This window comes from Molothrus aeneus, chromosome 24, assembly GCF_037042795.1.
Source record: "Molothrus aeneus isolate 106 chromosome 24, BPBGC_Maene_1.0, whole genome shotgun sequence".
Lineage (NCBI taxonomy): Eukaryota > Metazoa > Chordata > Aves > Passeriformes > Icteridae > Molothrus > Molothrus aeneus.
Window position 1 is genome coordinate 6,920,966 of NC_089669.1, and position 27,798 is coordinate 6,948,763.

General features: G+C 52.4%; 3 protein-coding genes across 4 annotated transcripts; 1 reads left to right on the forward strand and 2 right to left on the reverse strand.

Moving 5' to 3' along the window:
* Positions 1-852: 852 nt before the first annotated feature.
* Positions 853-3,309, reverse strand: LOC136566311 (tetraspanin-18-like). The gene is made up of 7 exons (XM_066565401.1): positions 3,253-3,309; positions 2,811-3,005; positions 2,184-2,258; positions 1,835-1,933; positions 1,574-1,753; positions 1,243-1,326; positions 853-900 (listed from the first exon to the last, which is right to left on the reverse strand). The coding sequence occupies exons 1-7, from the start codon at positions 3,307-3,309 to the stop codon at positions 853-855; spliced, it is 738 nt and encodes a 245-aa protein (XP_066421498.1).
* A 1,486-nt stretch (positions 3,310-4,795) lies between these two features.
* ADIPOR1 (adiponectin receptor 1) lies at positions 4,796-11,565 on the forward strand. Of its 2 annotated transcripts, none has more exons than XM_066565125.1 (8): positions 4,796-4,869; positions 4,975-5,204; positions 5,852-5,968; positions 6,639-6,810; positions 7,757-7,943; positions 8,941-9,128; positions 10,332-10,525; positions 10,818-11,565. In XM_066565125.1, the coding sequence occupies exons 2-8, from the start codon at positions 5,043-5,045 to the stop codon at positions 10,944-10,946; spliced, it is 1,149 nt and encodes a 382-aa protein (XP_066421222.1). In that variant the 5' UTR covers positions 4,796-4,869; positions 4,975-5,042; the 3' UTR covers positions 10,947-11,565. The 2 variants fall into 2 exon arrangements, with proteins under 2 accessions (XP_066421222.1, XP_066421223.1); XM_066565126.1 differs by having other exon boundaries at positions 8,941-9,059.
* Positions 11,566-12,418: 853 nt separating this feature from the next.
* TIMM17A (translocase of inner mitochondrial membrane 17A) lies at positions 12,419-24,770 on the reverse strand. The gene is made up of 6 exons (XM_066565127.1): positions 24,656-24,770; positions 20,034-20,133; positions 18,577-18,640; positions 17,688-17,816; positions 17,040-17,150; positions 12,419-12,780 (listed from the first exon to the last, which is right to left on the reverse strand). The coding sequence occupies exons 1-6, from the start codon at positions 24,679-24,681 to the stop codon at positions 12,710-12,712; spliced, it is 501 nt and encodes a 166-aa protein (XP_066421224.1). The 5' UTR covers positions 24,682-24,770; the 3' UTR covers positions 12,419-12,709.
* Positions 24,771-27,798: the final 3,028 nt, after the last annotated feature.

The following is a 27,798-nucleotide window of genomic DNA, read 5'->3' on the forward strand; positions in this document are numbered from 1 at the left end:
GGGTTGGTCAATTTCAAGTATTGTAATGAAATTGGGAATGAGACTCATTTGCATGAGCCAAATAAATGAGGTATCAAGAGAAAAAGGGGGGATTGTAATGAATAAGGTGTAGTGATTGGCTCATGCAAACGAGGAGTTATTAAGTATGGTGAGAAGAAGTTCTGTTTAGGTTTACAGTTTTTTTGACATGTACTTTTGTTGTTCCAGTTTGGTTTTGAACCGTTTTCTGCTCTCCCTCCAATCCTCCCCTCCCACAGTGTGGTTGCTGCCTGGCAGTTTTGGCCAACAGAGCTGTCAAAAATGCGGGGGAGGGCCACATGTATACCTGCCCCTTGCAAGAGGTGGCAGGGAGTGGGGGACACTTGTGGCTGGGAGTCTTGTCAGGGTAACATCTCACCACCAATCAAGATGCAAGAGGGCCTCCACCAAGGAGAGGCACAGAGGCCTAAGAGACAGACCTTGGGAGGAGCCAAATCTACTTATAAGAATGAGGTCATGGACCCTAGGAGGAGCCAAGTATATATATATGGGCAAAGCCATGGACTGTGGGAAGCGCTGGGAGGACATAGAAGGACTGTGTATGAATACTAATGTGGCTGATGCAACCTGGAGCGTATAAAAGGCAAAGATGCCATTTTGTGAGCTGAGCCTCTGGTGAGCAGAGAGAGTGTCGCTATGCTCCTAGCGCTGTCCCCTCTTTGCTTTGTAACTTATCGGGTTCTAATTAAATTTTATTTAGTCATTCCCACCCGGGGTCTGAGTCGTTTATACAGTGATGAGCTGATCTCTGCTGGGTGATGAAAGGCTGTGTCCTCAGGTGTTCCCAAAGCCCTGGGCGTGTCCCTGTCCCACTCAGTCGAAGTTGTAGTAAAGGCAGAAGGCGAAGAACATGGCAAAGATCTGGAATGATGGAGATGGGAAAGGGTCAGCCCCATAGCAGGGCCGGGCCAGGCCAGGGGGAGAGAGGGGCTGGAGGATCCCTGGCCTGGGGCCATCATTGTGCCCCTTGAGGGGCCTGGGCCAGCTCTCCTGGTGCTGCACAGGGACACCAGGGCAAGGAGACCCAGGGGGAGTAAAACAAACCCTTCCCTGTTCCTTCACCTGCCCTATCTGCAGCAGAGAGCAGGCTCTGTACCCCGAGACAGAACTGAGCCCATTTGTGCTCTCTTTCCTCACTGAGCAACCCCCCTGCCACAAAGAGTGGACGTTCCTCCTGCCCTGTCCCTGGTCCCCCCTCATTACCTCAATGCCTAGCACAGCTAAGCTGCAGGTCCCAGGGAGGAAGATGTACCTCTGCAGGGTCTTGCCGAAGGTAGAGAAGCAGCCCTAGGGCAGAGAGAGGAGGGAAGGGCTCTCTCATGTTCCTCATGGCCACAGGGAGCCCAGAGGAGGACTGGGTTACAGGGGGATGTGGGGGGTCCCCTGTGGGGCAGGATGAGCTGAAGACTTTGGGAGCCACTGGACTGTTGAACCACAACCAGGCAATGTCCCTGGTTTCTGTCCCTCATGCTCTCCTCCGTGAGCCTGGCTGAGGCTGGGACACATACACAGATTCAGCAGAGTTGTGCCGTACCTGCTCATGGATGTAGCCAGGTCTTCTCTCCTGGCACTGCTCCCAGCCCAGCAATTCTCCCACCTGCAGAAGCCCATCCCGGGCACAGCATGCCCGTGGCCATGGCATCCCTGGGTGCAGCTCTTGGAAGCGGGAGCCATTCCCAAAATCCTCGGGTCCTAAAACACCACAGCACGAGAACTGGAACAGAAGGGAAACATCATCACCATGGTCACCCTTGGTGGATCCTGTGCGTGCCCCAGGAGCCTCCCGGCTGCTCACCGTGACCATGAGGGTGTTCCAGGCTGTGGAGAACACCTCAGCACCTTCGTCCCCACCGTAGTTCCTCTGCAGCTCAGACAGGAAGTGCTCAGGCTGGACCTGTGGAATTGGTGCCAGGGCTGGGACTGTTCCTCTGTTCCTCTCCCACTCTGCTCAGGACAAGCTCCTTTAGAGGGGAATTGGGCACCCAGTGGATCCCCCCTACCTGCTTTGCAGTTTGTATTGTGGTGCTGATGATGGAGGTGAGGGGAAGGGTGTCCCTCCACCAGCCCCAGTTGCCTGGTGGACTCAGAGCCATGGCTATGGCATGACAGAGGGAGGATGGTGACACTGGGGATGGTGTTGGTACCTGTTTCCAGTGCACCAGGAAGAGAACGGCCCCAATGAGCTGCATGAGGAAGACGAGGCTGACGAGGATGAAGAACTGGAAGGCAGCAGGTGAAGGAGTCAGAGACAAGCCTGATCCCACCAGCAGCTTGCTCACATTATCCCTGCCCTCCTCTGCACCAGCCCTGCCTGTGCCCTGTGTCCCCGAGACCAGGGACATGAGTACAGCTCCTGGGGACAGATGCCACATCTCTGACCACTGTGGCTGCAAGACAGGGGTTAAAAACAAGCAGTGTCTGCAAGAGACTGAGGATGCTGAAGAAATGGGGGTCTTGGTGCTCAAACAGGCATTTTTCTGCCCCTTACCAGCAGTGGGGTCATCTTGGAAATGCCATGTGAGAGAAGCCAGTGGCTTCAGAGAGAATTGACCCTACTTGGTGGCTTTATAAATCCTCTGGGCTCTAAATTGAGACTCACGAGGTGGGGAGTGGATGGCAGGACATGTTGAGGATGAGGAGCACCAGCTCCTCGCTCCCCCAGGAACACCTGCATCCCAGGAACACCACCGTTCAGCCCATGACTCCTGCCCCCAGTGCCCCCTGGCCATATCCTGTAGCCCCTTTCCACCCATCCTCCCTCCCTCCCTCACCAGCAGCAGGAGCGGGCGGCTCCGGCGCAGGGCCCCGCAGCAGCCCAGGAAGCCCAGCAGGGACAGGGCGATGCCCACGACCAGCAGCAGCCACGCGCCTGCGCTCAGCACGGCCCTGGTGGCCACGATGTCCTGGAAACCAGCCGGGTCCACGGCCACCCAGACTCCCATGCCTGCCAGGCACGTTCCCCCAGCCTGCAGGGGGAGGTCAGGAGATGATCATGGGCTCAGGGGATGTCCCAGGCTTGGTCCCCTCCTTGGGAATGGATGTCACCCACCCCTGAGCCAGACAGAAATGTCACCCCATGTGGATGGGGGATGCTTCAACCCTTGGTTCCCTCCCTGGGACTGGTGTCACCCACCCCTGAGCCAGCTGGAGTTACTGGTCCCCAGGCACAGGTTCCCTCCATCCCTGCACCCCACAGGGCCCAGGGGGACTCACAAACACCAGCATGTTGAAGATGAACATCAGGTACTTCATGCAGCTCAAGACACCCATGGGGACACCGGGAGGGGGGACACGGCAGTATTTGTCCCTATGGAGAGGAGAGCAGAGCCCTGCCCACAGCCAACCCTGACTTGTCCTGGACCCCATGGCTCCAGCAGAATGTGGGGGGATGCAGCTTCCCAAAATTCCCAGATCATCTTCTATCCCCACCATCTCCCATAACACCCCAAAAAGCCCCAAACCTGTGTCCTCTCCAAATACGTGTCCTCTCCCAAACACGTCCCCTTCAAACCCCATGTCTCCAGTCCTCTGTCCCATCTAAACCCTGTGTCCCCTCCAAATCTTGTGTCCCCTACAAACCCATGTCCCCTACAGACCTTGTGTCCCCACCAAATCGTGTGTCCCCTACAAATTCCATGTCCCCTCCAAACCCATGTCCCCTCTAAATCCTGTGTTCCTTTCAGCCCCACACCACTCACCCTGCAGGGATAGTGGGCGACCCAGGTACCTCCAACCTTCCCTGGTGCTGCCAGCACCTATATAACATCACGAAGGTCGGAAAATCTCTCCCCCCTTGCTACTCCAGCAGTCCCCAAGAAATCTCTTCCAGCAGCAAGGCCATGAATGATTGATGGGGAACAGGATCCACCATTGTGCAGCCGGCGGCTGGGAGTCTCCTGCTCTTGTCAGCCAAGGAAATTAAACCTGTGGGCAGGGAAAGACGAGCCGCCCCACCAGGCCAGGGGTGACCTCGGCCATTGATAATTGCTGTGGCCGTTCAGGAAAACCCTCAATGGCCACACGTGGGCAGGCAGGTGGTGCTGCAAGGGCTGTCCGCTGTTGGGACACTGGGACATCCCAGATGGATGACAGGGTCTGTTTCCTCTTGTTGCCTACTTTAGGAGCTCTCTAAACACAGAGTCACAATAGAAAGGAAACATTATTTATTCTGCACCCGGTACAAAGAGGAGGTTTCCACAAATCAAGCACACCGAGGGGCAAAAGGTTAAATACAGTAAAATTTACACGAACCCGCATATCTAAAGCATATTTTTTGCCTGCCTAATGAACCCACATATCTAAAGCATATTCTTCGCCTGCCTAATGCATATTTGTTTTGGTGATGTGACTTTACTCAATGCTTGAAACACAAAGTTCTTCATTACAGCATCTTCTGATGGAGAAATTGAATTATGACAGTTACGTTTGCAAAAGGTGAGAGAATTCATCCCGGGGGCCGATAATTCAGACGGACGGCGGTGTCGGTGTCACCGTGGTGTCACGCGGGGCGCTAGGGGCTCTGTCCCCCCGCAGTACACCGGGCTGCCACCAGGGGGCAACAGAGCGCGTAGCCACAAAGCTGCGCCGCGCGGCCAGAGCGGCTTCCGCCGGCACCCCAGCGGGGCAGCTCGGCCAATCGCAGTGGGCGGCGGCCGTTGGGGCGGGAGAAAAGAGAGACTGACAGTGATCTTGACCAATCATAGAGCGCTCTTTTTCGGGGCGGGGCCCTGGCCGGGGCGTGGCCCCGAGGCCGGAACCAGCGCTGTGCGTTCCCGTTCTCTCAGCGTTGCTTCCGGTGCCGCCGCCGCCGCCCGCGGGATGTAGCGGCCGGTGAGGGACGGGCGGGGGAGCGGGGCGTCCGCTGTTTCCAGGCCCCGGGGAGAACCCTGCCGCCGGCCCCCTCGGTCCCGGTAACTCTGCTTCTTTCCCCCCCAGCGCGGCGGCAGAAGGACGCTGAGGGACCTTCACCGGCTGCCTCGGAGCCGTACGCACCCGCCGCCCCGATGGCGTCCCGCAAGGCCCCCGCCGGGGCGGGCAGCGGGCTTGCGGCCGCCGGCCGAGACCGGGAGCGGGACCGGGAGCGGGAACGGGCGCACCTGGAGCTCGCCGAGCTGGGGCCGCTCCTAGAAGAGAAGGGGGACCAAGGACCCACCAGCGCGGCCAGCGTGAGCCCCTCCGAGACCCCCGGGCGGGAGAGGATCCCGAGCCTGGCTCAGTCTCCTCGCTCTGTCTTCGCGGATTATGCCGGGAATCCGCCTGTTATCCCATTAAGAGCTAGAGGAAAAGGGTTCCGTGTTGTTCCTCGGGCCGGTCCGTGTTCCGAGCCGGCCTAAACTGCTCCTGCCGTGCAGGCATGGAGCCGGGATAGTCCTTCACAGGGATGTCACCGGGATCGCTATGTCTGTACCGGCTGTTTCCAGTGCCCCGGCATTTCCACAGGGCCGGGAATCACTTTCCCGAACTCCTTCCCGGCTGAGGAGAGCGGGAGCTGTACCGGGACCCAGAGCGTTCCCAGCTCGGAGCCGCCTCTGCTTGGGTGGGCCAGCTCGGGTCTCCCGGCTGGGCCAAGCGGCCGTTCCAGCCTTGGTTGTAGGGATGAAAATCCCTGGTGCTAATCCCACTTTTCGACAGGATAAATCTGGGATTAGCATGCCCGGGATGGGTCAGGCAGCAGTGTGTTGCATAAACGAGGGTGACGGGCGGGTCCTGCCCATCCCGTCAGAGGGATGAAGTCCCAGGTGCTCTCAAAAGGGCAGGGATGATTCCTCTCCCAGGGGCTGGAACGATTCCCTCCTGGCTCTTCTCGCTGCAGGCCGAGGACCCGCCATGCCCAGTGGCCCGCGAGGAGGAGGAGGAGGTGGTGCGGGTGCTGACCCTGCCTCTGCAGGCTCACCATGCCATGGAGAAGATGGAAGAGTTTGTGTACAAGGTACCGGAGCCTGTGGCGATCCCCCAGTCTTGATTTTGGAGCAGATTCTCCAGTCCCTGGGTTTAGGGTGACAGGATGTGTCCACATAAAGCTCCACGTGGCTGCAGCTGGCTCCAGCTCTGCTGGGCTACTTCCAGCAGCATCCCTGGGAATGGTGTGGGAAGGGGATGGCTGGATGGGGGTTGGCCCAGCCATGGTGGGTGGAAACCTGGGAGCAATTCAGATGTTCCTGCGGGCCTGGGTGGGGCCCAGGGGTCCAAGTGCCAGCTGGGGTGTCACCCGGTGCCTGCAGTCACTGTGGCTCCTGTGCTTCTTCCCTGATCAAATGGGAATTCCCACTGCAGGGAACAGTCTGTGGATGTGGAAGGGTTAAATCTGAGGGTATTAATCACCCCTGACTTCCTGGGGAGTCCTGGAATCGCCCCCTACTGGGAGTCAGTCTTTGTGGGAACTGAGGTGGGGGTACAATCACTCCCTGGGGCCACTAGGAATCACTCCCTGGGAAGTTATGGAGAGCAAAGGGCAGGATGTGGGTGAGTGCCTTGCAGGGTCCCACAGGGCACCTGATGTCAGAGAAGCCAAACTTCCTCTCCCTAAGGAGCATCCCAGGGCTGGGCTGTTCCCGTGGGTTTGGGGCTCCGGGCTGCCATGATCCCCTGGTGTGTTGCAGGTGTGGGAAGGGCGCTGGCGGGTGATCCCGTACGACGTGCTGCCTGACTGGCTCAAGGACAACGATTACCTCCTGCACGGACACCGGCCCCCCATGCCCTCCTTCCGCGCCTGCTTCCGGAGCATTTTCCGCATTCACACCGAGACCGGCAACATCTGGACACACCTGCTGGGTGACTGTGGGGAAGGGGGAGCCCTGGGGCTGGAGGTACTCAGATCCTGCATTAGGGTCAGAACGGGCTTGCTGCCGCTTCCTCTCAATGCCCAGGGCTCCCTGTGCAGATCCTGTGCATGCATGAGGATCAGACATGGAGTGCCTGGAGCTCCTGGAGCCCCTTGGGAGAGAGGGACCAGGGCTGGGCTCAGTCTCTGCAGGAGTGGGACAGGGAAATGCGTCCTGGGCAAAACAGGGGAGCCTCAGAGGATGTTCCTCTGAAATGAGTCAGAGGAGGCCACAGAGATGCTTTGAAGGCTAGAGCTCTTCTGTTTTGGAGTTGGGCTGGGAATGCTGGAAATACTTAGCCTGAAGAAAGCTCCAGGGAGACCTCGGAGCCCCTTCCAGTACCTAATGGGGCTCCAGGAGAGGTGGAGAGGGACTTTGGACAAGGGCCAGGAGTCACAGGACAAGAGGGAATGGCTTCCCACTGCCAGAGGGCAGGGATAGATGGGAGAGTGGAAGAAATTCTTCCCTCTGAGGGTGGTGAGGCCCTGGGCCAGGTTTCCCAGAGAAGCTGTGGCTGCCCCATCCCTGGAAGTGTCCACAGCCAGGTTGGACAGGGCTTGGAGCACCCAGGGATAGTGGAAGGTGTTCCTGCCATGGCAGGGGGTGGAATGTGATGAGCTTTGAAGTCCCTTCCCACCCAAACCAGTTTGTGATTCCATGACCCTGTGAAACAGCAGCTCAGCAGCTCTTTGCCCTGTGCCTGCCCCTTCCCCTGACCCCAGCCAGCCCTTCTTGTTTGCACAAACAAAGGCCTCAGCCAAGGACCCACTGTGGGTTACTGAGCACCCCTGGGATACATCCAGCACCTCCAGGAGCATGGCCAGGGCTGTTCTTATCCTGGCTTTGCTGAAATTCCCCACTGTCCCCCTGACTTCCCTCTCCATGTGTTCCTGCAGGGTTTGTTCTGTTCCTCTGCCTGGGGATCCTAACCATGCTGCGGCCCAACATGTACTTTATGGCTCCTCTCCAAGAGAAGGTGGTGTTCGGGATGTTCTTCCTGGGAGCAGTGCTGTGCCTCAGCTTCTCCTGGCTTTTCCACACTGTGTACTGTCACTCAGAGAAGGTCTCACGGACTTTTTCAAAGTGAGTCAGCATGAGTGTGGTTGTGTGGTCTCCTGGGAGGTTTTGGGTTTTTGCAGCACTTCCTCTTGGAAAGCAGTGCATTCGCAAATGTTTTATCCCTGGGGGAAGACAGTGAAAACCCAATCCAGCATGGAACTGAGGGGAACCATAACAGGGTTCTGGAGGGTTCTGCCTGAGCACCTGAAATGTGCCAGGTCAGGGGCCTCGGGTGCATGAGAAAGATCCTGGGACCCTGCAGCTCCCAAGGGAACAGGATCTTGGCTCCCACAGGAATGGCCTCTGTGCTCCCAAGGGAACAGGCTCTATGCCCCTTATAGTAGTGAATTGAGGAGGGGTCTCGCTCTCATGGGGCAGCTGGGGGCCATGGCCAGTTTGGCAGGTTCCGGTTTACTGGGTGCTTTTAAAAACTTCTGGTTTGGATCCAGTTTGGACTGAAGCCAAATGGAAAGAAGAAACACAAACAGGATTCCCAGGAGAATGGGAAGGCTGGTCAGTGGTTTATGCCTGTTCCTGGGCCGCTCCAAGGGTCAAGCTCCCATCAGCCTTTGCAGTGAGGCTCTCAAGTGACATTCTGCTCCCATATGGCTGTTAAAGGCATTTATTTGGGTGCTGCTTGCTGGGAATCCTGCCCATCCCCTTTGCACAACCACCAGAGATCCCATGGGATTCTGTCTCCAGAACAAATCCAGCAGGAATGCCCTTGTGTTGCTGGGAAGGCAATGGGGGCAGTTCAGGGGCTATGTTTCTGTGGTGAGATGAGTAGAGGATCACAGATCCATGTGCACAGGGATTTTCTCCCAGTGCTTTGAGCTCCATCCTCCTCTTGCACCCCCCCGGCATTCCCACTGTGCCCAGGCCTTTTCTCCTGTCACACCTGCCCAGCACACCCCTCCTGCCCAGTGACTCCACTCAGGTGCAGGCTGGACAGTTCCCACACATGGAGGGGGTGGATTTTGGGGCTCACCTGTGGCTCTCTGTCATTGCACCCTGCCTGCAGGTTGGATTATTCGGGAATTGCACTGCTGATCATGGGGAGCTTCGTCCCGTGGCTCTACTACTCGTTCTACTGCTCCCCACAGCCAAGACTCATCTACCTCTCCATCGTCTGTGTCTTGGGTATCTCTGCCATCATTGTGGCACAGTGGGACCGATTTGCTACCCCCAAGCACAGGCAGACCAGAGCAGGTAGGAGCTCCCTCCTCCCACGAGTCCTGGGTTGCACTTTGGGCCGATCCCATTTGGGAGAAGCTCTGGGCACCTGCAGGATTCATTCCCCCTGAGCAGCACACAGGACTGTAGGGAGTAGCCTCCTGTCTTCTCTTGCTGTGCTGGGGATTCATCTCCTGAGCAGAGCCTGAGGCTTGGAGTTTAAAAATAGCCCTGGGCAGGCTGGGGCTGTGCCTTTCCTGCCTTCTCTGGGAAGCAGTTTAGCAGCAGGAACCTGCAGCTGGGGTGGAGGAGAAAGGCATTCCTGAGCTCTTGCCTACCAGGCTGGCTGGTTCCTGCCTTCCTGGGGGTGGAGTGGGGGGCTGCCTCCAGCCCCACACCCCAATTTACCCCAATCTTAATGGCAGATCCCATCAGCCTTGCTGAGCACCAGGAAACACCTCCCTCCCCCAAGTCCCAGGGGTCCTGAAGCAAATGTCTCTCAGAACACTGTCCTGGCTACATGAGTGAGGAGGGACCATGCTGAGACAGAGGCCACTTGAGAGCCCTCAGATGAGGGCAGGGGACAGGCAGGACTCACATCCCCATGGCTCCTCCCCACTTCATCTTGTGCCCCCAGCATGAGCAGGATCCAGCCGAAAGCCACCCAGAGCCTCCCCAGGCCAGTGTCACTATGGTGCCACTTGTTCTCTGCCAACTCATCAGATGCCAGAGTTGAACATTTCAGCTGCTGCTGAGCTCCTTCCTCAGGAGCTGCAAGAAATTACTTTCTTGGAAGGGGTGGCTGTGTTCCCAGTGCAATCCAAAAGGCTGGCACCTTCCAAAATGTCCATTCCCATAGCCAGGAGTGGGAGCTGCTGCAGTCGTGCATAAGAAACACTGGGTGGGTTCTGCCCAGTGAGCATAGGGGCTGTTTACCTGGGATGTGGAGCCGTGGGCCCCTCATTTTGTGAAGGATAAGTGCCATGAGGATTGGAGAGGTTTAAGTGCTTGGACAACGCTTTCAGGCACTGCGTCAGATTGTTTGGGGTTCTCCAGTGCAGGGCTAAGAGTTGGACACAATGATCCATATGGGTCCTATTCAGCTTGAGATATTCTATTAATTCAGTGAAGAAAAGATGCTTCCCTAGCACAGGATGAGGGATCAAGGGGAGTTTGTGGGAGGAGTGGCTCCCCCTCCACACTTGAGCTATTTTCCCTGACCTCCTCTCTGGGCCGCAGGCGTGTTCCTGGGGCTGGGACTGAGTGGGGTTGTGCCCACCATGCACTTCACCATTGCCGAGGGCTTTGTGAAGGCCACCACGGTGGGGCAGATGGGCTGGTTCTTCCTCATGGCTGTGATGTACATCACGGGCGCCGGACTCTACGCTGCCCGCATCCCTGAGCGCTTCTTCCCGGGCAAGTTTGACATCTGGGTGAGTGTGGGGGTGAACAGGTTGTCTGGGGGCAGCTCTGGGGTCAGGGGAGGGGGCACTGAGGGGCTGGAGGCTGGGGGTGTCCGGCTGTGCCTCAGCACATGCTGGCAGCCAGACTTGAACAGGTTCTGTGCGTGGGCAGGGCAAAGTACAGGGTGGAAATCGCTGCTGGGTGCAAGAGTGGGGAGCAGAGCACAGAGGACAGTCCTGGAGCAGCGAAGCGGAAGAGGAGGTGTTGATAATGTTGCTGTCCCCTTTGATGTGGTCTAAAGGCTTTTTTGCTTCCCTGCAGTTCCAGTCTCATCAGATTTTCCACGTGCTGGTGGTGGCTGCAGCCTTTGTCCACTTCTATGGGGTGTCCAACCTGCAGGAATTCCGCTACGGCCTGGAAGGGGGGTGCACAGATGACTCTCTCCTCTGAGAGCGCCTGGTTTTAGTACAAGCTTCCTAAGTGCTTTTTAAACTCTTGTCTTTGCTAAAATCAAAGGAAGACTCAAAACCATTTGGGGTTGTTGGTTTGTTGTTTTTTTTTTCTTAAAGAAACAAAAAAAAAAAGAATTGGATAAATCCTTTAGCAAAGTTGTTGACCAAATCCTCAGCCCCTTCCCCACACACTGTGCTGGGGCTGCAGGGGCACTCCCGACTCCTCCAGACAGTGTTTTAGCTGCACCGGGATCACCTGCTGCTCCGACAGCACAGGGAACAGCTTCCTGCTCCCACACAGCCAAGCACATCCTGCTCCTCACACACCAGGAGTTCTGCATATCCCCTACAGCAGTGCCTGGCTGGGGCGGCCCCAGGCATGGGCACACACTCATGTAATTTAAAGTTTTAATTGTCCTTTTTGTTTTGTTCTGTTTTCCTTGACAAAGTAATGTAAACATAAATGAAAGAATATTTAATATTTAATACTAAGCTTTAAGACAACGCGCTGCCACCGCAGTCCTCGGCTCCCTCACTGTCGGGAGGAAGGACAGTGTTGTAGGGAATATAGAGCTGCTGTAGCTGATTGAAATAAAAAGGTCAATAGTTCAGTGTCACTGCTGTGTCTGTGTCCATTTTTGAGGTGGGGAAGAGAGCAGGGCAGGAGTGCCCCAGGGCAGTGGGATCCCTCCAGCTGCGGTCAACTCTGAACTGGGCTGGAATAAACCAGGAAATTGGGCATTGTGGTGGTGACAGGGCAGGAAATGGCCCTGGTTGGTGACAGCTCCAGGACTGTGACTTCCCTTGGGGCTCAGTAGGGCAGGAGAGGTGTCACACACAGGTAGGGTGGGGGCAGTGCAGGACTATGCTTCAGGCAGAGGCTTCTCCTGGTGCACAGGGGACAGTGATTATCAGGGGGTTTGGAGAGGCAGAGGTCAGCACAGTAAAGCCCAGCTCAGGCAGTAGAAGGCCATTGCCTAACCTATGGGGAAGGAGTGTAGGCAGAGCCGCTAGAGCCCCTGTGCCACCTGTCCCTGCCATCCCTCAGAGGTGAGGGTGTCCTTTTGCTGAGCTGTTTGGATGTAGCCCAGCTTTGGAAATCCCCCAGGCTCCATACTGTATCAGGAACTGCCAGCAAGCAACGGTGTCAATTAGTTAATTAACGAGTTACAACAAAAAAACTCACTGGATGTGATTCTGTAATTGCTGGCAAGAGGGAAGGGGTTTCTACAGCTGGAGTTTAAGGACAAAACCACAGAGCAGATATGGTCACTCTGCTCAGGTCAAGATCTGAGATGAAAAGCAGGAGGCCATGCTGGCAGCAGGTACAATGCTTCCCCCTCCAGCCCCATAACCTAAATCTAACAGGGAAAAGGCTACATTCCAGCTGTGTTCACTGCAGGCACAACATCCCAGAGGAGACTCCAAGACTTTCACTCCAGTTTGTGTCCAAAGGATGACAAGACTCCATTTGGTCCTTGTCTCAAACTTCCTTGTATTCTACCAGACATGTGTAACATGACAGCAATGGAATATATCAGGAATAAATAGATTTTCTTTTCTAAAAGTTCTCCTGAGCAGTTTGACGTTGAGAAATGCTGCAGGTCCTCCTCGTGTGGTGTGTAAGGGACGACCACTGGTGTTGAGTATAAACCCCCTCCACATCCTCCAGGTGGGACCACTCAGGGACAGGGAAGGAAGAGAAAAGAGGAGGAGGAGGAAGAGGAGGAGGAGGAGGGGGGAGGAGGTGGTCGGGCACCATCATTGATACTGTCGGTAGTCGCTGAATGGGGGTGGCTGGAGCTGGGATGGATCCTCTGACAACTGTGGGCCTGGAGGAGGGACAGGGGAAAAGGCAAATAAATACCAAAATGCAGGCAATTCTTCCTATTAACAGAAATCACAGCTGGTTTGTTTATATAAATCCCTCTTAAAATGAATCATAAACCCTGGAATTGTTTGGGTTTCATAAAAAGTTTCAAAAGTTGCATAGAATCAAAGACTGGTTGGGCTTGGAAAAGACCTTAAAGCTTATCCAATTCTACCCCCTGCCATGGCAGGGACACCTTCCACTATCCCTGGTTGCTCCAAGCCCCAACCAACATGGCCTTGGACACTTCCAGCACTGGGGCAGCCACAGCTTCTCTGGAAAACCTGAGCCAGGGCCTCACACCCTCAGAGGAAGAATTTCTTCCCAACATCCCATCTCACTGTGCCTTCTGGCAGTGGGAAGCCATTCCCCCTTGTCCTGTCCCTCCAGGACCTTGTCTGAAACCCCTCTTCAGCTCTCTTTTAGGAAGAGTACACTGTTCAAGCTGCTCCAAAGACAAACCACTTCTCTCCAAGTTTCATAGAATCCATGGAATTGTGGAATGATTTGGGTTGTCGCAGCTGGTGGGTGAGCCCACCAGGGGAGGGACTATGTTAGATCTATTATTTGCAAATAGAGATGGGTTGGTGGGAGATGTGGTGGTTGGAGGCCACTGGGGGCATAGTGATCAAGAAATTATAAAATTCTCAATATTTGGTGAAGTCAAGAGGAACATTAATAAGACTTTTACACTGGACTTTCGGAGGGCAGACTTTGGTCTATTCAGGAGACTTATTGAGAGTTCCTTGGGAAGTAGTCCTTAAAAATAAAGGAGTTCAGGAAGGGTGGGTGTGCTTCAAAATGGAGATCTTGAGGGCACAGGAACAGACTGTCCCTGTGTGCCAAAAGACAAGTCGACGAGGCAAATGCCCAGCCTGGATGGGCAAGGAGGTTTTGAAGGAACTCAGGAATCAAAAAAGGCTATATTATCTTTGGAAGGAGGGTCAGGTTTCTCAGGTAGTATTTAAGAGGGCTGCTAGAGCATGAAAGAAAAAAATTAGAGACGCTAAAGCTCAGTTTGAACTTAAAATGGCGACTTTTGTAAAGGATAACAAAAAATGTTTTTATAAATATATTAGTGGTAAAAGGAAGAGTAAGACTAATGTTTGTTCTTTATTAGATGCAGAAGGGAACTTAGGAACTGCAGATGAGGAGAAGGCAGAGGTGCTTAACGCCTTCTTTGTCTCAGTTTTTAGTGAGAAGACTTGCCTTCAGGATAACTGTCCTCTTGGGTTGCTCAATCAGGGAGCAGAATGGTCCCCCTATTTTCCAAGAGGAGGCAGTCAGAGAACTGCTGAGCTGCTTGGATATTTATAAATCCCTGGGAGCAGATGGGATCCACCCCAGGGTGATGAGGGAGCTGGCAGCTGAGCTTGCCAAGCCAATCTCTATCACTTACCAATAGCCCTGGCTCACTGGCGAGGTTCCAGATGACTGGAAGCTGCCCAATGTGACACCCATTCACAAAAAGGGTGGGAAGGAGGATCCTGGTAATTATAGGCCAGTCAGCCTGACCTCAGTACCCAGTTAGGTCATGGAACAGTTTACACTGAGTGTCATCACACAGCATTTATAGGATGGCCAGGGTATCAGACCCAGCCAGCAGGAATTTAGGAGGGTTGGGTCATGTTTGACCAACCTGGTCTCCTTCTATGACCAGGTCACCTGCCTGCTGGATGCAGGAAAGGCTGTGGATGTTGTGTGCCTGGACTCCAGCAAGGCCTTTGGCACTGACTCCCACAGCACGCTCCTGGAAAAGCTGCAGCCCAGGGCTGGGACAGGAGCACTCTGTGCTGGCTTCAGAACTGGCTGGATGGGCCCAGAGAGTGGTGGTGAGTGGGGCTGCATCCAGCTGGGGCCAGGCACCAGTGGTGTCTCTCAGAGGTCTGTGCTGGGGCCAGTTCTGTTTAATATCTTTATTGACAACATGGATGAGGGAATTGAGTCTTTCGTTAGTAAATCTGCAGATGACACTAAGTTAGGATCATGTGTCCATCTGTTGGAAGGTAGGAGGGCTCTACAGAGAGACTTGGAATGAATGGATGGGCAGAGTCTAACAGGATGAAGTTTAATAAGCCCAAGTGCCCAGTCCTGCATTTTGGCCACAATAACCCCCTGCAATGCTACAGGCTGGGGATGGTGTGGCTGGACAGTGCCCAGGCAGAAAGGGACCTGGGGGTGCTGGTGACAGCCGGTTGAATATGAGCCAGCAGAGTGTCCTGGTGGCCCAGAAGGCCAGTGGCTCCTGGCCTGGATCAGGAATGGTGTGGCCAGCAGGAGCAGGGAGTCATTCTTCCCCTGTACTTGGCACTGGTGAGGCCAAACCCTGAGTGTTGTGTCCAGTGCTGGCCCCTCAGTTTGGGAAGGATGTTGAGACACTCAAGCATGTCCAGAGGAGGGGAATGAGGTTGGTGAGGGGCTTGGAACACAAACCCTGTGAGGAACAACTGAGGGAGCTGGGGTTGTCTAGCCTGGAGAAAAGGAGACTCAGAGGTGACCTTATCACTTCTCGACAACTTCCTGAAAGGTGGCTGTGGTCAGGTGGGGCTGGTCTCTTTCACCAGGCAGCAACTGGCAGAATGAGAGGTCACAGTCTCAAGCTGCATCAAGGCAAATATAGGTTGGATATTAGGAAAAAGTTTTTTACAGAAAGGGTGATAAAGTTCTGGAATGGCCTGTCCGAGGAGGTGGTGGAGTCACCATCCCTGGATGTGTTTAAAAAAAGACTGGATGTGGAACTGGGTGCCATGGTTTAGTTGAGGTGTTGGGGCATGGGTTGGACTCAATCTTTAAGGTATCTTCCAACCTGGTCATTCTGTGAATTCTGTGACCATAAAGCTCATCTTGCTCTACCCTCTGCCATGGGCAGGGACACCTAGCACTAGACAAAGTTTCTAACAGGGAAATCGACCAGAGGAGGGAGAGGGAAACCTTTCCAGTCATCTAAAGGAGCTGGAAACTTGCACATTAGTGCTTTTGACATGACCATGGCCCCTCTGGAAAGGTTTAACCATGGTGACTTGCCTGACAATAAAGCAATCAGTGAAATGGAACAAGTGTGGAGTCAGCTTCCTGATCCACTGTGTGCTGCTGGAGGGAGCAACACAGCTGTGGTGGGACAATCCAGAGAGAATTAATTGTCATGGACAGATGATACACTTTCTCCAAGGCAAATTAATTTTCAAACATCTTTAAAAAACAGAAATTGTCATAGATTGGATGAAGAATATTGTTGAACAAACCCAGGAGAGGATTCACTTGGAAATTAGTGACTTGCTACTCATCCAACACTAGTGGTTTGTGTTCTTCCCAAAATAAGGTGGAGCATTTTCTCCTTTGAGGAAAGGCTGGAAGAGCTGTCAATGTTAAACCTGGAGAGCAGAAGGCTTAGAGCCCCTTCCAGTGCCTGAAGAGGTTCTAAGAGAGCTGGAGAGGGACTTTGGACAAGGGCCTGGAATCCCCCAGAATAAGGAGGAATGGCTTCCAACTGACAGAGGGCAGGGTTAGATGGGATATTGGGACAGAATTCTTCCCTATGAAAGTGATGAGGCCCTGGCCCCGGCTGCCCAGAGAAGCTGTGGCTGCCCCATCCTTGGCTGTGTCCAAGCCTAGGTTGGACAGAGCTTGGAGCAACCTGGGATAGTGGAAGGTGTCCCTACCTATGTCAGGAGGTAAAATGAGATGGGCTTTGAGGTCTCTGCCACCCCAAACCAGTCTGGGATTCTTTGACAGAGGTATTTGGGATTTTCCACAGGAAGCATTCACACAACAGTCTGTGACTCAGTGAGATATTAAAGCAGTTTAGAAGAGAATCACCACCACCCTTTTTGGAAATCATGTATCTGTACCTGCCAGGTCTTCATCTTCTCATTTACGTGGGGTTCCCCACACAGACCACAGCCTGCCAGAACCACCCTCTTTTGCCTAATTTGCTGCCTGCCATTCCCTCAAACGATTGTGTCTCGCCCCTGAGTAAAACCCTTCTGCCACTATGTGTGTGGCAGAAGTGAGGGACAGCAGGGATATCCCTGCTCTCAGCCATGCTACCTCCCATCTCCCAGTGGGAGATAATCTCATGTCATCAACACCTGCAGCTCCTCCTTGGCTTTCCACAGCCACAGGAGCTGGCAGGGCAGTGCAGATTCACTCTAGGATAAGATGACTGCCAGGGGCACATCAGCAAAGCAAATCCTTGTGACACATCCTCTGCCAGCTCCTTACCATTTGGGAATTGTGTGGAGGCAAATCTAGTCAGCAGAATTCCAGCTCCTTCGATCAGGGCCAGGAGAATTCCTCCCATTGCAGCAGATCCAACCATGGCAACAGGGCCGTCTGGAAATGAAAAGCACAAACCAACACTTAATTTCTTTGCTGCATGTTAGAATCCATTGAATCCCAGGATGGTTTGGGCTAGAAGGGACCCTGAAGATCATTTCGTTCCACCCCCTCCATGGGCAGGGACACCTTCCACTATTCCAGGTTGCTTCAAGCCCCATCCAACCCAGCCTTGGACACTTCTAGGGATGGGACAGCCACAGCTGCCCTGGGTAACCTGTGTCAGGGCCTCACCACCCTCTTCATGCCTTAATCTCTCCTAAAACAGACTCAGAGCAGTAATTTTGCATCCATTAAGCTGCATTAAAGGATAATTACTGGGCAACTCCCCCCGTCCTTCCTTCAAGGAACACTGGGAACATTAGGGAGACTGATTATTACTTTCCTAAGCACAGGAAAAAAGTTTCAGATTATTTTTCAGCATCTGAGACAGCAAATGCCAATTAGGGTCTCACAGACTGTTGCTTTGCTATACAATGAGAACTGAACATTTAGAGAATAGGAGATTTTCAGTTGATATCCCCAGTTTCTTACTTCTTGCAGCTAAAATGGCTCCAGTCAGGGCTCCGCTTGTGATGGAATTCCAGGGATCTTCCTTCCCTCTCATTCTGACCATACTGCAGTCAATCATGGAAAAGAGACCTCCCCAGACAGCAAAGCTCCCTGTTCCAAATCAAACCAAAGCCACTTTGGAGAGAGCAAAGAAGCCAGTTATGCTGCACAACAGATGCTGTGGTGTTACTGTGCTCCCTTTCAGACATGAAGTAAATTCAAACTCATAAAGAGCCAAATACAGGTTAAAATCAATACAGGGAAATTTCCAACTTGACATGTCATCATTGGCCTCTCGCCCCATTTTACATATGATCTCACTAATCTACAATTAACTACAGAAAATTTATCAAACTGTGATTATAATGGAACTTTCATCCTAACAAGGTCAGATTAGCTAAGGGAACTTCCAGATTTATCCCTTTTTAACATACTTCCTTACAGACAATGATGGAGTGTCATGTCACACCTCACACCTCACCCAACCCTGCTCCTGTGGCCTCAGGAGCCTGGCATTCTACAGCACGTGCATGGATATCCCCAAGGTCGATTTTTCATCCAAGCTGGATCACTTCTTGTAATGAGTTAGTTTTATCTTAACTCCTTCCACACCATGAAGAGGCTCCAGGGAGCTCTGCTGTTTAAGATATGACCAGTTATTACAGCTGTCTTATCATTCCAGGAACATGGACTGTTTCCTCCCCATCCAAACCACTTTTGGATATATCAGAACTGTATTTACCCATTGCTTGGGCCAACAAACCTGCTGAGACTCAGCGCAGGTGTCAGTGTAGCTGCACCATGTTACATTCCCAAACTCTGTTATCTAACAACAGTCAATTCTGTGCAACAAAACCCCAAAATTCATTACCTCCCAGTTGTGGAGCTCTGGTTTTAATAGCCGTCAAACTGCCCCGCAGCCGGTGGTTTACACCCTAAAATAAGATAATTCAGTCAAAAGAAAACAGTAAAATCTTACAGCCAAGCTGAGTCTATATTGCAAAACCCTGCCACAGACCCAACACATTTCTGAGTGCCCTCAGCAGCTGTAAGGAGCTGAGACAAAGTGTACTTTACACCTATTTCACTATTTATCATTCCCATACAATATTCCTGTCAGGTACAGATGCGAATTACAGTCACCAGGCAGGAAACAATCTGGGTTCACAGTCTCAGTGGGACTGAAGGAGGCATTACAGTAACATTTTATCAGGATAAGCAGTGATTTTTCACATGTACAATTTTTTCTTCCCAGATGCTGGGCAATCCCACTAGTTGTCCTATGTTTAGTCATTCCTGCAGGTGCAATTGTAGGTGTCTTTGTAGTCAAGAGAAGCAAAGTCATGCTGAGCCTTCCAGAGTCCAATACTCAACATGTCACCCAGGACCCCACAGAACAACTGCACATTCTCCCAGACTTTAACACAGTTTAAAGAATATCCACCAAGTTTTATTTTTGTTACAATCACTCAGAAGTGGGGATAGGTACATTAAGCAAGTCTTAAGCAAAATTAAGACTCTAATTAAGCACATAGTCCTTTGCAAGTGAAGTGTCTGCAGGATCTGACTAGTTTGGAAACAGTTATTTATTAAACCCACCTCAAACCAACAGCTTACAGTCAGACTAATATCAAAAACACCTTATCTATGAAGTCAGAGAAATTTTAAAATTAATGTTCAAGCAGCAACTGAATCTTAATTTATCAAATGTCTCTGCAATGGGTTTATAGCCAAGATTTTGCAGCAGATATCCCAAAAGTGAAAACCGACTTGTATCAGCAAAACTTCACTTCCATGTTTACTCACTCCTGCATTGAAACCAAATCTGAGCATTAGAAATAGAGCTAATAAAAATGGCAATGATTAAAAAGAGATTAATTAAAGAAAAATATACCCTTTAATATAAATCTGAAGGAGAAAAAGATTCTTTGAGTCATTCCATGTTTTAAAAGAAAGGGAAAGGCCAGGAGAGGAAGGAGAGCCTAGTCTTCATGTCCCTCCATGCAGACAGAACCACAGGCAGATGAATCTTTCCTGCTGCACTTCCTATCCTGAGGGAAATGATCATCATTTAGGGAGGAACAAGCAACCAGTGTCCCACTGCGGACACTAGAGCAAACGGGGAAGCAGCAATTTTATCCCAAAAGATGAAGAAAGATCTTGAACCAGGACAGATTCTCATGGTGTAGATTAACAACGTAGAGGTCTTTAATTAGCCCTGCTCCCTGCACAGGGATTTATTCTCCTTCCCCTTCACTGCCACACTCCCTGGGGAAGGACAGTGGAGGCAGGACTGCAGTCAATGCACCTTCAGAGAATTTTACTCACCACTGGGGAATTTCGGAAGCCTTTGATAGCCTGGAAAATGCCCCCTCCTATGGCCCCCATGGTGAAGGCCCCTCCACAGTCATCCACTATCCTCCAGGGACTAGAAAGAAAAATAGAGATGAAAATATTAAATCTCATCATGTTAAACCATGTAAGTGAGTGGGATGGATCCAGCACTTCAGCACTGGTATAACTGGGGTGAAGATTGAGCCTGGTGGTTATACCATCTCACATCCAGCTAACTGAGCAGGCAGCAACAAAAAATCAAGAATATTACAGCAAAACAGACTCAACCTTTGCCAGAGTCTCCTGGCCCACTTCCCCGGAGTAGGAAGTACCAAATATATAGAAATGCCTGAACTCCTCACACAAGGCAGAGAGACATACTTCCATCATGGAAAACTCCTGAAGAATTCTAGCTCTGCCTTACACTATTTACATAGTGTAAATAGCTTTTAATTCCCTGATCTCATTCTTCTCTTGACCTACAGAGAACTGAGGTACCAAATTCCATGAGACGCAGCTCCCAGGTGGCACAAAACACTTTTTCTTGAATCACTCGTCCTTTTCATTAGCTCTGCCGATTTAAGTGAGACTTCAAAGTCACCTTTGCAGAGCTGGAAAGGTTTTTCCTGATGCATCCTGGATCTTTGAAGTCCATTCCAACAAAAGAGATCTCTCTTCAGAGGTACAGCACCCACAATTCCTGCTCCAACACCACAGAGCAGCCAGGAAAACCTTGCATAGAACCTTCCTGCAGCACAGGCTGTCAGTATCTGACAAGGGACCCTTATTTACAGGTTCAGAACCTCTGCCAAGAACTGGAGCCTTGCAACTCTAAACCAAACTCTTGAATTAGGTGAGCTTTAAGATGCCATTAACTTCTGGTGTCACTGTGGGTAATTTCAGAGCGCAGAATAACAAAGTTGTTTGGTTTCTTTCATCTTGTATCTAGATCTTCCAGCCAAGCACCCAGGTGATTTATGGTTTATTTCTGCCAATCATCAGAAAATGCAAAAATCAGCCTACAACAGCATGCAGGTCACAAATCAGAGCACCATAGCAAGCTCAGTGTTTCTGTCAGGCAGGAGCATCAATGAGCACTTCCAATTTCACTTGTAATGTCATGTTTCTGTTCCTGAGGATCCGCTACAGCTTCCAGCTCCTGCACATGAGGACATCATCCCTGACCTGCCACTTCCCCGCCTTACAGACCTCCCCTAGCGAGGGGTGATAAATCCCCCTCATTGTGCTGCAGGCTTTGCCACAAGGTGTTTTCTTCCAGGAGAAAGTATCTCTAATTTTCAGTCCCTCTCCCTTAGTGTTCTCCCAGGCTCTTCATGTTCACAACCTAGTTCCAAACCTCCTCCTCTGCAGCCAGCCCTGCCCCCTACAAAGAGAACCCCTGCATGCACAGGTCACACTCAACGTTGGCTTCGCTTTTGTACCTTGGATCGCTGGGTTGTTCCCAAGATACCAGGACCACACCCAAGTGTCACCACTGAGTGTCCCCAGTGACAACAACATCCAGGTCCCAAACCCACAAGGCCTCAGGAAGCAGGGGGGGTGTATTTTACCCTCCACCACCTCCTGTTTGTCTGCCATATGCCTGCATATGGTCTCATCTTATCTCATAACAACCCCCTCAGCCCTAACTGCATTCAATAATTCAACAATTTCTTTTCCTTCCACTTTTTCCTGCATAAGGAAAAGGTTCCAGACACACTCTCGTCCAAGATGCCAAGATGAAAAGAAACTCACATCATTTTTCTCAGGGATTTTTTGTTGTTTTGTTCTTACATCTCCTGTGCAGATTATTATCTCCTCTGCTATGAATAAAACATCCCAACCCTCTTCCTTTGTTAACTCTCTGAGAGTGATCTTGTTAAAAGGCTTTTTGGAAATCTAAATGGATTACATAAAGTGGGCTTCCCTTATGCATAAAGTCAAGGAATTCCAAACTCCAAATCATGGCTTCTTTATTCTTGAAACCTTGTTAATGAGACCCCAAACAGGGAATGCTTCCCTCTTTAACCTCATTAACTGTTATCTTCAGGGTTCCTAATTTTCCTTTTAAACTACTCTCCAAACTTTTCTGAGCAGCTTTTAAATGAGAGAACAACTTTGATGCCAGCACAGCCAGCATGTGTCAACGCCTCCAAACTCCCTCAGAGCTGATGCAAAGTATCTCTAGCCCTGGCACTGCCTGACCTCATAAAGAATTGGAGGAGAAGAAAAGAGATTATTTCATTCTTAATCTGGCACTTATCTACAAGCAGAACATTACTGTTAATTGTTTCCCTGACTCGGAGGGGAGCCCTGACTATAGGGAAATGACAGGTGGAAGAGGTTGGGTTCCTGCTCCTGATGGCACCAGAAATTTCCCAAAGATGAGGAGAGCAGAGGGCAAGACTTCACTTTTCCCAGGGCTATGGGACAGCCACACACCAGCTCTGGCTGCCTGGGAGAGGGGTGAGTCCTCCCTCCAAGCCCCACAGCATCCTGCAGCCCTCCTGAAGGCTGCATAACAACTGGAATCAGAGGCTGCCACAGTTTAAATGAACAAAGGGACCTTTTCTCTGTGCCAACGGTTCACAGGGACCCAGCCTGACCCCAGGACAGCAGCTCCAGGGCTGGGTAACAGAAGGACCACAGGGTGACCAGCAGCCAGAACAATGGGGGACACCAACAGCCCCACACGGCTTGGCAGCAAAACATCCCAACTGCACAGCATTAAGGACACAGCTTCATGCTGTACCTGGGGAGGGTGAGGACGATACCAGGAGGAATTTCTCAACAGAAAGGACTGTCAGGCAGTGGAAGGGACTGCCTAGGGAGGTGGTGGAATCCCCATCCCTGGAGGCGTTCAAGGAATGACTGGACACAGCACTCAATGCTCTGGTCTGGTTGACAAGGTGGGGGTCACGGGTTGGCAATGGGTCACAGGTTGGACTTGATGGTCTGAGAGATCTTTTCCAACCTAAGTAATTCTGGGATTACCTGGAGTCCACAGCAATCTATTAATAAACACTATTTACTTTGCTCATGTCCCAGATGTTATGCTGTGAAAAGGCAGGGGTGATGTTTATGGACAAACTTAATGCACGTCAGCAGAGCAATCTGCAAAGTTTGGGAAAAGCCTCATGAACAGTCGCAGGTCTCTTGTCTGCAAAGGTGAGCAGAATCTCAGACTGGTTTGGGCTGGAAGAGACCTTGAAGCTCATCCTACTCCTCCCCCTGCCATGGGCAGGGACACCTTCCACCACCCCAGGTTGCTCCAAGCCCCAGTGTCCAACCTGGCCTTGGACACTGCCAGGGATGGGCCAGCCACAGCTTCTCTGGGCAATCTGGGCCAAGGCCTCATGACACAGAGAAGAATTTTTTCCCACTATCCCATCTAACCTTGCCCTCTGGCAGTGGAATGGCATTCCCCTCTGTCCTGCCTGTGACTCCAGGCCCTTGTCCCAAGTTCCTCACCATGATGAGAAACTTTGCCCATGATTCAGTAACCCTGCACCTGAGCTTGTGTTTAATCCTTTTACTACTACAAACACAACCTTAGACTTGCAACCGATGTGCCTGTGTAGGTCTACAAAGACAGTCCTGAACCATAACAGGATTCAGACATTGCCAGCTTGGCATGGAGCGGGCCAGGCTAGGCTTATGGAAATGGAGAGGGAGAAGGGCAGGGCCACGGGAGGCGTGAGGGGAGCCTGGGGGGCCAAAGATGAGGGAGGACTTGGGGACTGAAGGGAGGTTGAAGACGAATTAAGGATGAGAGAAGACTGAGGTGGGATGTGGGAGAGACTGAGAGTGAGGTGGGCTGTAGATGAAAGGAAGGCTGAGATGGGAGGCTGAAAATGGTAGCACTGAGAATTGGGAGGGCTTTGGATGAGAGGGAGGACTGAGGATGGGGGGGACTGAGATGGTGGCTGAGGATAAACGGGGAACTGAGGACTGGAGGGGCTGTACATCGTGGGGAGACAAGAGGCGAGCTGAGAATGAGAGGCGATTGAGGACAGATGATCTGAGATGGGGAGCAGAGGGGGAGGGGAGCAGCCTGTGGGGGATGAGAAAGGAACCGAGAATGTGAGGAGATGAGGATAAGGGGGAATTGAGGATAGGGAAGCCGATGATGTGGGACTGAGAATGAGGAGGCACTAAGGATAAGAGAAGGCTGGAAGGGAAGCTGAGGATGAGGGACGGAGGCAAGGCTGCGAGTAAGGGCCAAACGTGGGACCGTCAGTGCAGGGCCCGCCGCCCCCGGAGGCGCGTGAGCCGTGCAGGCCGCAGGACCCCGCCGGCTCCTCGGCGCTCCGGGAGGCCGCGCGGGGCTCGGTAGCAGAGGAGTTTGGCTGCCCAGGCTCCGAACGGGCCCCGCGGCACGACCGGCACAGCCTCCCCCGCCTCCCTCAGGGGGCCCCACCAAGGTCAACCCCGCCCCCCCGACGGGGAGCGGCCCCGAGGAGCGGCCGCGGGTGCGCCCGCACCGCTCCCCCGCTCCGCCCCTTCCTGGCGCTCGCAGATCCCGATCCCGATCCCGATCCCGATCCCGATCCCGATCCCGATCCCGATCCCGATCCCGATCCCTGATCCCTGATCCCCGATCCTGATCCCCTCACCAGGGCTCGCGAGCGTACTCCTCCATCTTGCTCGGCCCCACCGCCTCCCCGCGCGCGATTGGCTGCGGCGGCCCCGCGCCGGCCAATGGCAGCGGAGGGCGGGACGAGGAGACGATTAGGGACGTGTCTGCGCGTGCGCCATGCTCTGGCCCCGCCCCCGGCGCTGAGTGACAGGCGCAGTGACGGTGGGAGGGTTGCCCAACCATGAGGAGAGAAATGTCAGCGCGAGGGATGCGTTGGGTGCGATGGCCCTTAAATTCCATCCAGTGTCACGCCTCGCTATGGGCAAGGACACTTTGCACTATTCCAGGGCGCTCCAAGCTCCGGCTATCCTGACCTTGGACATTGCCAGGCATGGGGCAGCCACAGCTTCTCTGGGCAACCTGGGCCAGGGCCTCCCCATCCTCACAAGGAGAGGAATTCCTTCCCAATAACCCCTCTAACCCTTTGTCAGTGGGAAGCTCTTTGTCTTGTCACTCCAGGACTTTGTCCAAAGTCCCTCTCCAGCTCTTTTAGAAACTGTACCTGTGCAAATTGCTCCAAGGACAAGCCACTCTGCCCCAAATTTAATGGAATCAAGGAGTGGTTTGGATTTGAAGGGACCTTAAATCTCATCCCATTCCCCCCCCACCATGGGCAGGGATATGTTCCCCTAGACCAGGTTGCTGCAAGCCTGTCCAGCCTGGCCTAGAACGTCAGGGTCCAAGCCCACATTATTCCTGATGCTGCTGCATGAGCTGAGCTGACCTCGCATGTCCCAGGGGATGTTCTTGTGGTCCTGCATGCAGCTGGAGCTGGGACTTGACATTCCTATCACCAGGTCAGTTTCCTGGGCAGGCAGAGCTGCAATCCAGGGAACAGTGTTTGTGCCAGCAGAAAATTCCTGGGCAGCTTGCAAAGCTCTCAGCACAAGATGAGGGTGTTCCTTCTTGTCCCATCACTTTTTCCCTGGAACCAGCTCTACCCCCACCTGGCTCCATCTCCTGTCAGGGAGCTGTGGAGAGTGAGAAGGTCCCCCCTCAGCCTCTTTCTGCCTTGAAGCCTTGCCCAACCTAGTGGTTTGCAGCCTCTCTAAGTTGTAAAGTGCATATTCTTTTCCACTCCTAATTTAACAGTACACACTCTGCTCTCTTTGAAGGGCAGCAAATCATTCGGTAGCAAAAACTGAATGCAAAACAAGTTGCTCTCCAGTGACTTAATTGTTTTAATAAGTAATGGTCTGAAGCACCATGAAGGAGCTAGAATGCTCCACCTGCTGTGTTGGTTTTTGATGCTTTAAAAGACTCCTACTGTTTCATGAGCAGGTGTGTTTGCTTCACCTTCATTTAAGGTGAGGGAGTAGAGGTGATGCAATTTTGGAGATTGCTGGGAATCTACAGGTATTGTGGTATTGTTGTTTCTGCTTTGGCCAAGAAGGAGAGATGGGAAAAGTAGGAAATATTGGCCTCTCTCAGCCACTGGAGCAACTCTCCCTACTCCTGTGTCCTCTGGCACTGCTGTGACTTGATCCCCCTGTGCAGGGCATTGGTGAGGCAACACCTCCAGTCCTGGGATCAGTTCTGGGCCCCTCAGTTCGGGAAGGACATTGAGGGGCTGGAGCGTGTTTAGGGAAGGGAACAGAGCTGAGGAAGGGGCTGGAGAACCAGGAGCAGCTGAGGGAGCTGGGGGGATCAGCCTGGAGAAAAGGAGGCTCAGGGAGGACCTTCTTGTTCTGCACAACTCCCTGACAGGAGAGAGGAGGGAGGGAGGTGTCAGGTGTCAGGCTCTGCTGCCAGGGAACAAGGGACATGTCCAAGAGGAAATGGCCTTAAGCTGGGCCATTTTAGTCAGTTTGGATACTGGGGAAAATTTCTTCCTGGAAAGGTTGGTCAGGCACTGCACAGCTGCCCAGGACAGTGGTGTGATCACCACTCCTGGAGGGATTCAAAAAACATATGGATGTGGCACCTCGGGACATGGGCTAGTCGTGGCCTTGGCATTGCTGGGGAAATTTACAGGGCTTTTCCAAACTCAGCAATTCTATTATGTTGTGACTGATCCAACCCTTATCAGGGTGGCAATCCTTTGCTGTAGCCCATATTCTTTCCCCTTATGAGTGGTAGATTAAATCAGGCTAAATGGTCATTCTGGTCCCACCTTTCACAAGCTGTAGGAGAGCTGGAGAAACATGATGAGTCCCTGAGGTGCAGGAGCTTCTACATCACCCAAGGGACTTTGTGCCACCCTCGGGCAGGCTCATGGAAGATATCCAAGGGCTTTCTGGGATTTCTGAGTTTCCCCATAGCCAGGATTTGGTTAGCTTCCCAAAATATATCACCTTCTCCACTCTTGTTGTCATGTAAGCATGTGTCTGGAGAGGAGGTTTTGGATAAAGATGCACTGGGTTTGGGAGAGAGGAGATTTCTCCCCTGGCCACAAGACATCCACCGCCTGTTGTGGCCAGGGGAAAATGTCATTCTTCAGTGAACAGCTTAGAAAATGATAAAAAGATCAGTTTTCAGCCTCTCCTTCTGTGGGCTCTGAAAGAAAGAGAAAGATAACAGGCTAGAAAAATCCATTCAAAGTTCAGTTGTCCTTTATCAGCTAATAGGGAAGAATAAAAGCAGATGGATTGTCCCAGGTGGCGATGAGAGAGGTGTGGGCACAGAAAGTTTTCACAGCTCTACCAGAGTTTGTAAATATGCCTGGAAAAGCTGCTTAATCTGACTCTGTCTCTGTCCCTCCTCTTTAATGGCTTGTTGTGGTGCTTCAAAGCCAGTGGTTTGGAAATACTCATTAGTGCCCTCAAGGTGTTGTTTGCTATGGAGATGGGACTCCGATAAATCCAGGACTAATGGATTCAGAGCTGCCAAGAGGGCCTGTGTGCCAAGCCACACAGCATCCCAGTGCTCTGAACCACACAGGGCCTGGAATCTCTCTGATGAGGAAAGACTGCAGGAGCTGGGCCTGGTGAGTCCAGAGAACACTGAGAGGGGATCCCATCAATCCAGACAAATACCTCCAAGGGGTGTCAGAGGATAGTGACGGACTCTTTTCAGTGCTGCCCAGTGATAGGATGAGAAGCAATGGCCATAAACTAAACCCCAAGAAGTTCCACCTCAACATGAGGAAGAACTTCGTTGCACAGAGGAGGGCAGAGCACT

Bases quoted from the DNA above. Each gene is read 5' to 3' on its own strand.
- LOC136566311 (XM_066565401.1), bottom strand. From the start codon at position 3,309: ATGGGTGTCTTGAGCTGCATGAAGTACCTGATGTTCATCTTCAACATG. The intron at 2,259-2,810 runs GTGAGGGAGGGA...GCTGCCTTCCAG, and splicing joins GCCGCCCGCTCCTGCTGCTG to TTCTTCATCCTCGTCAGCCT. The intron at 901-1,242 runs GTAATGAGGGGG...CCATCATTCCAG, and splicing joins TAGCTGTGCTAGGCATTGAG to ATCTTTGCCATGTTCTTCGC.
- TIMM17A (XM_066565127.1), bottom strand. From the start codon at position 24,681: ATGGAGGAGTACGCTCGCGAGCCCTG. The intron at 18,641-20,033 runs GTGAGTAAAATT...ATCTTATTTTAG, and splicing joins GCTTCCGAAATTCCCCAGTG to GGTGTAAACCACCGGCTGCG. The intron at 17,817-18,576 runs GTAATGAATTTT...GATTTGGAACAG, and splicing joins CAGAGCTCCACAACTGGGAG to GGAGCTTTGCTGTCTGGGGA.
- ADIPOR1 (XM_066565125.1), top strand. From the start codon at position 5,043: ATGGCGTCCCGCAAGGCCCCCGCCGGGGCGGGCAGCGGGCTTGCGGCC. The intron at 6,811-7,756 runs GTGACTGTGGGG...GTGTTCCTGCAG, and splicing joins CATCTGGACACACCTGCTGG to GGTTTGTTCTGTTCCTCTGC. The intron at 10,526-10,817 runs GTGAGTGTGGGG...GCTTCCCTGCAG, and splicing joins CGGGCAAGTTTGACATCTGG to TTCCAGTCTCATCAGATTTT.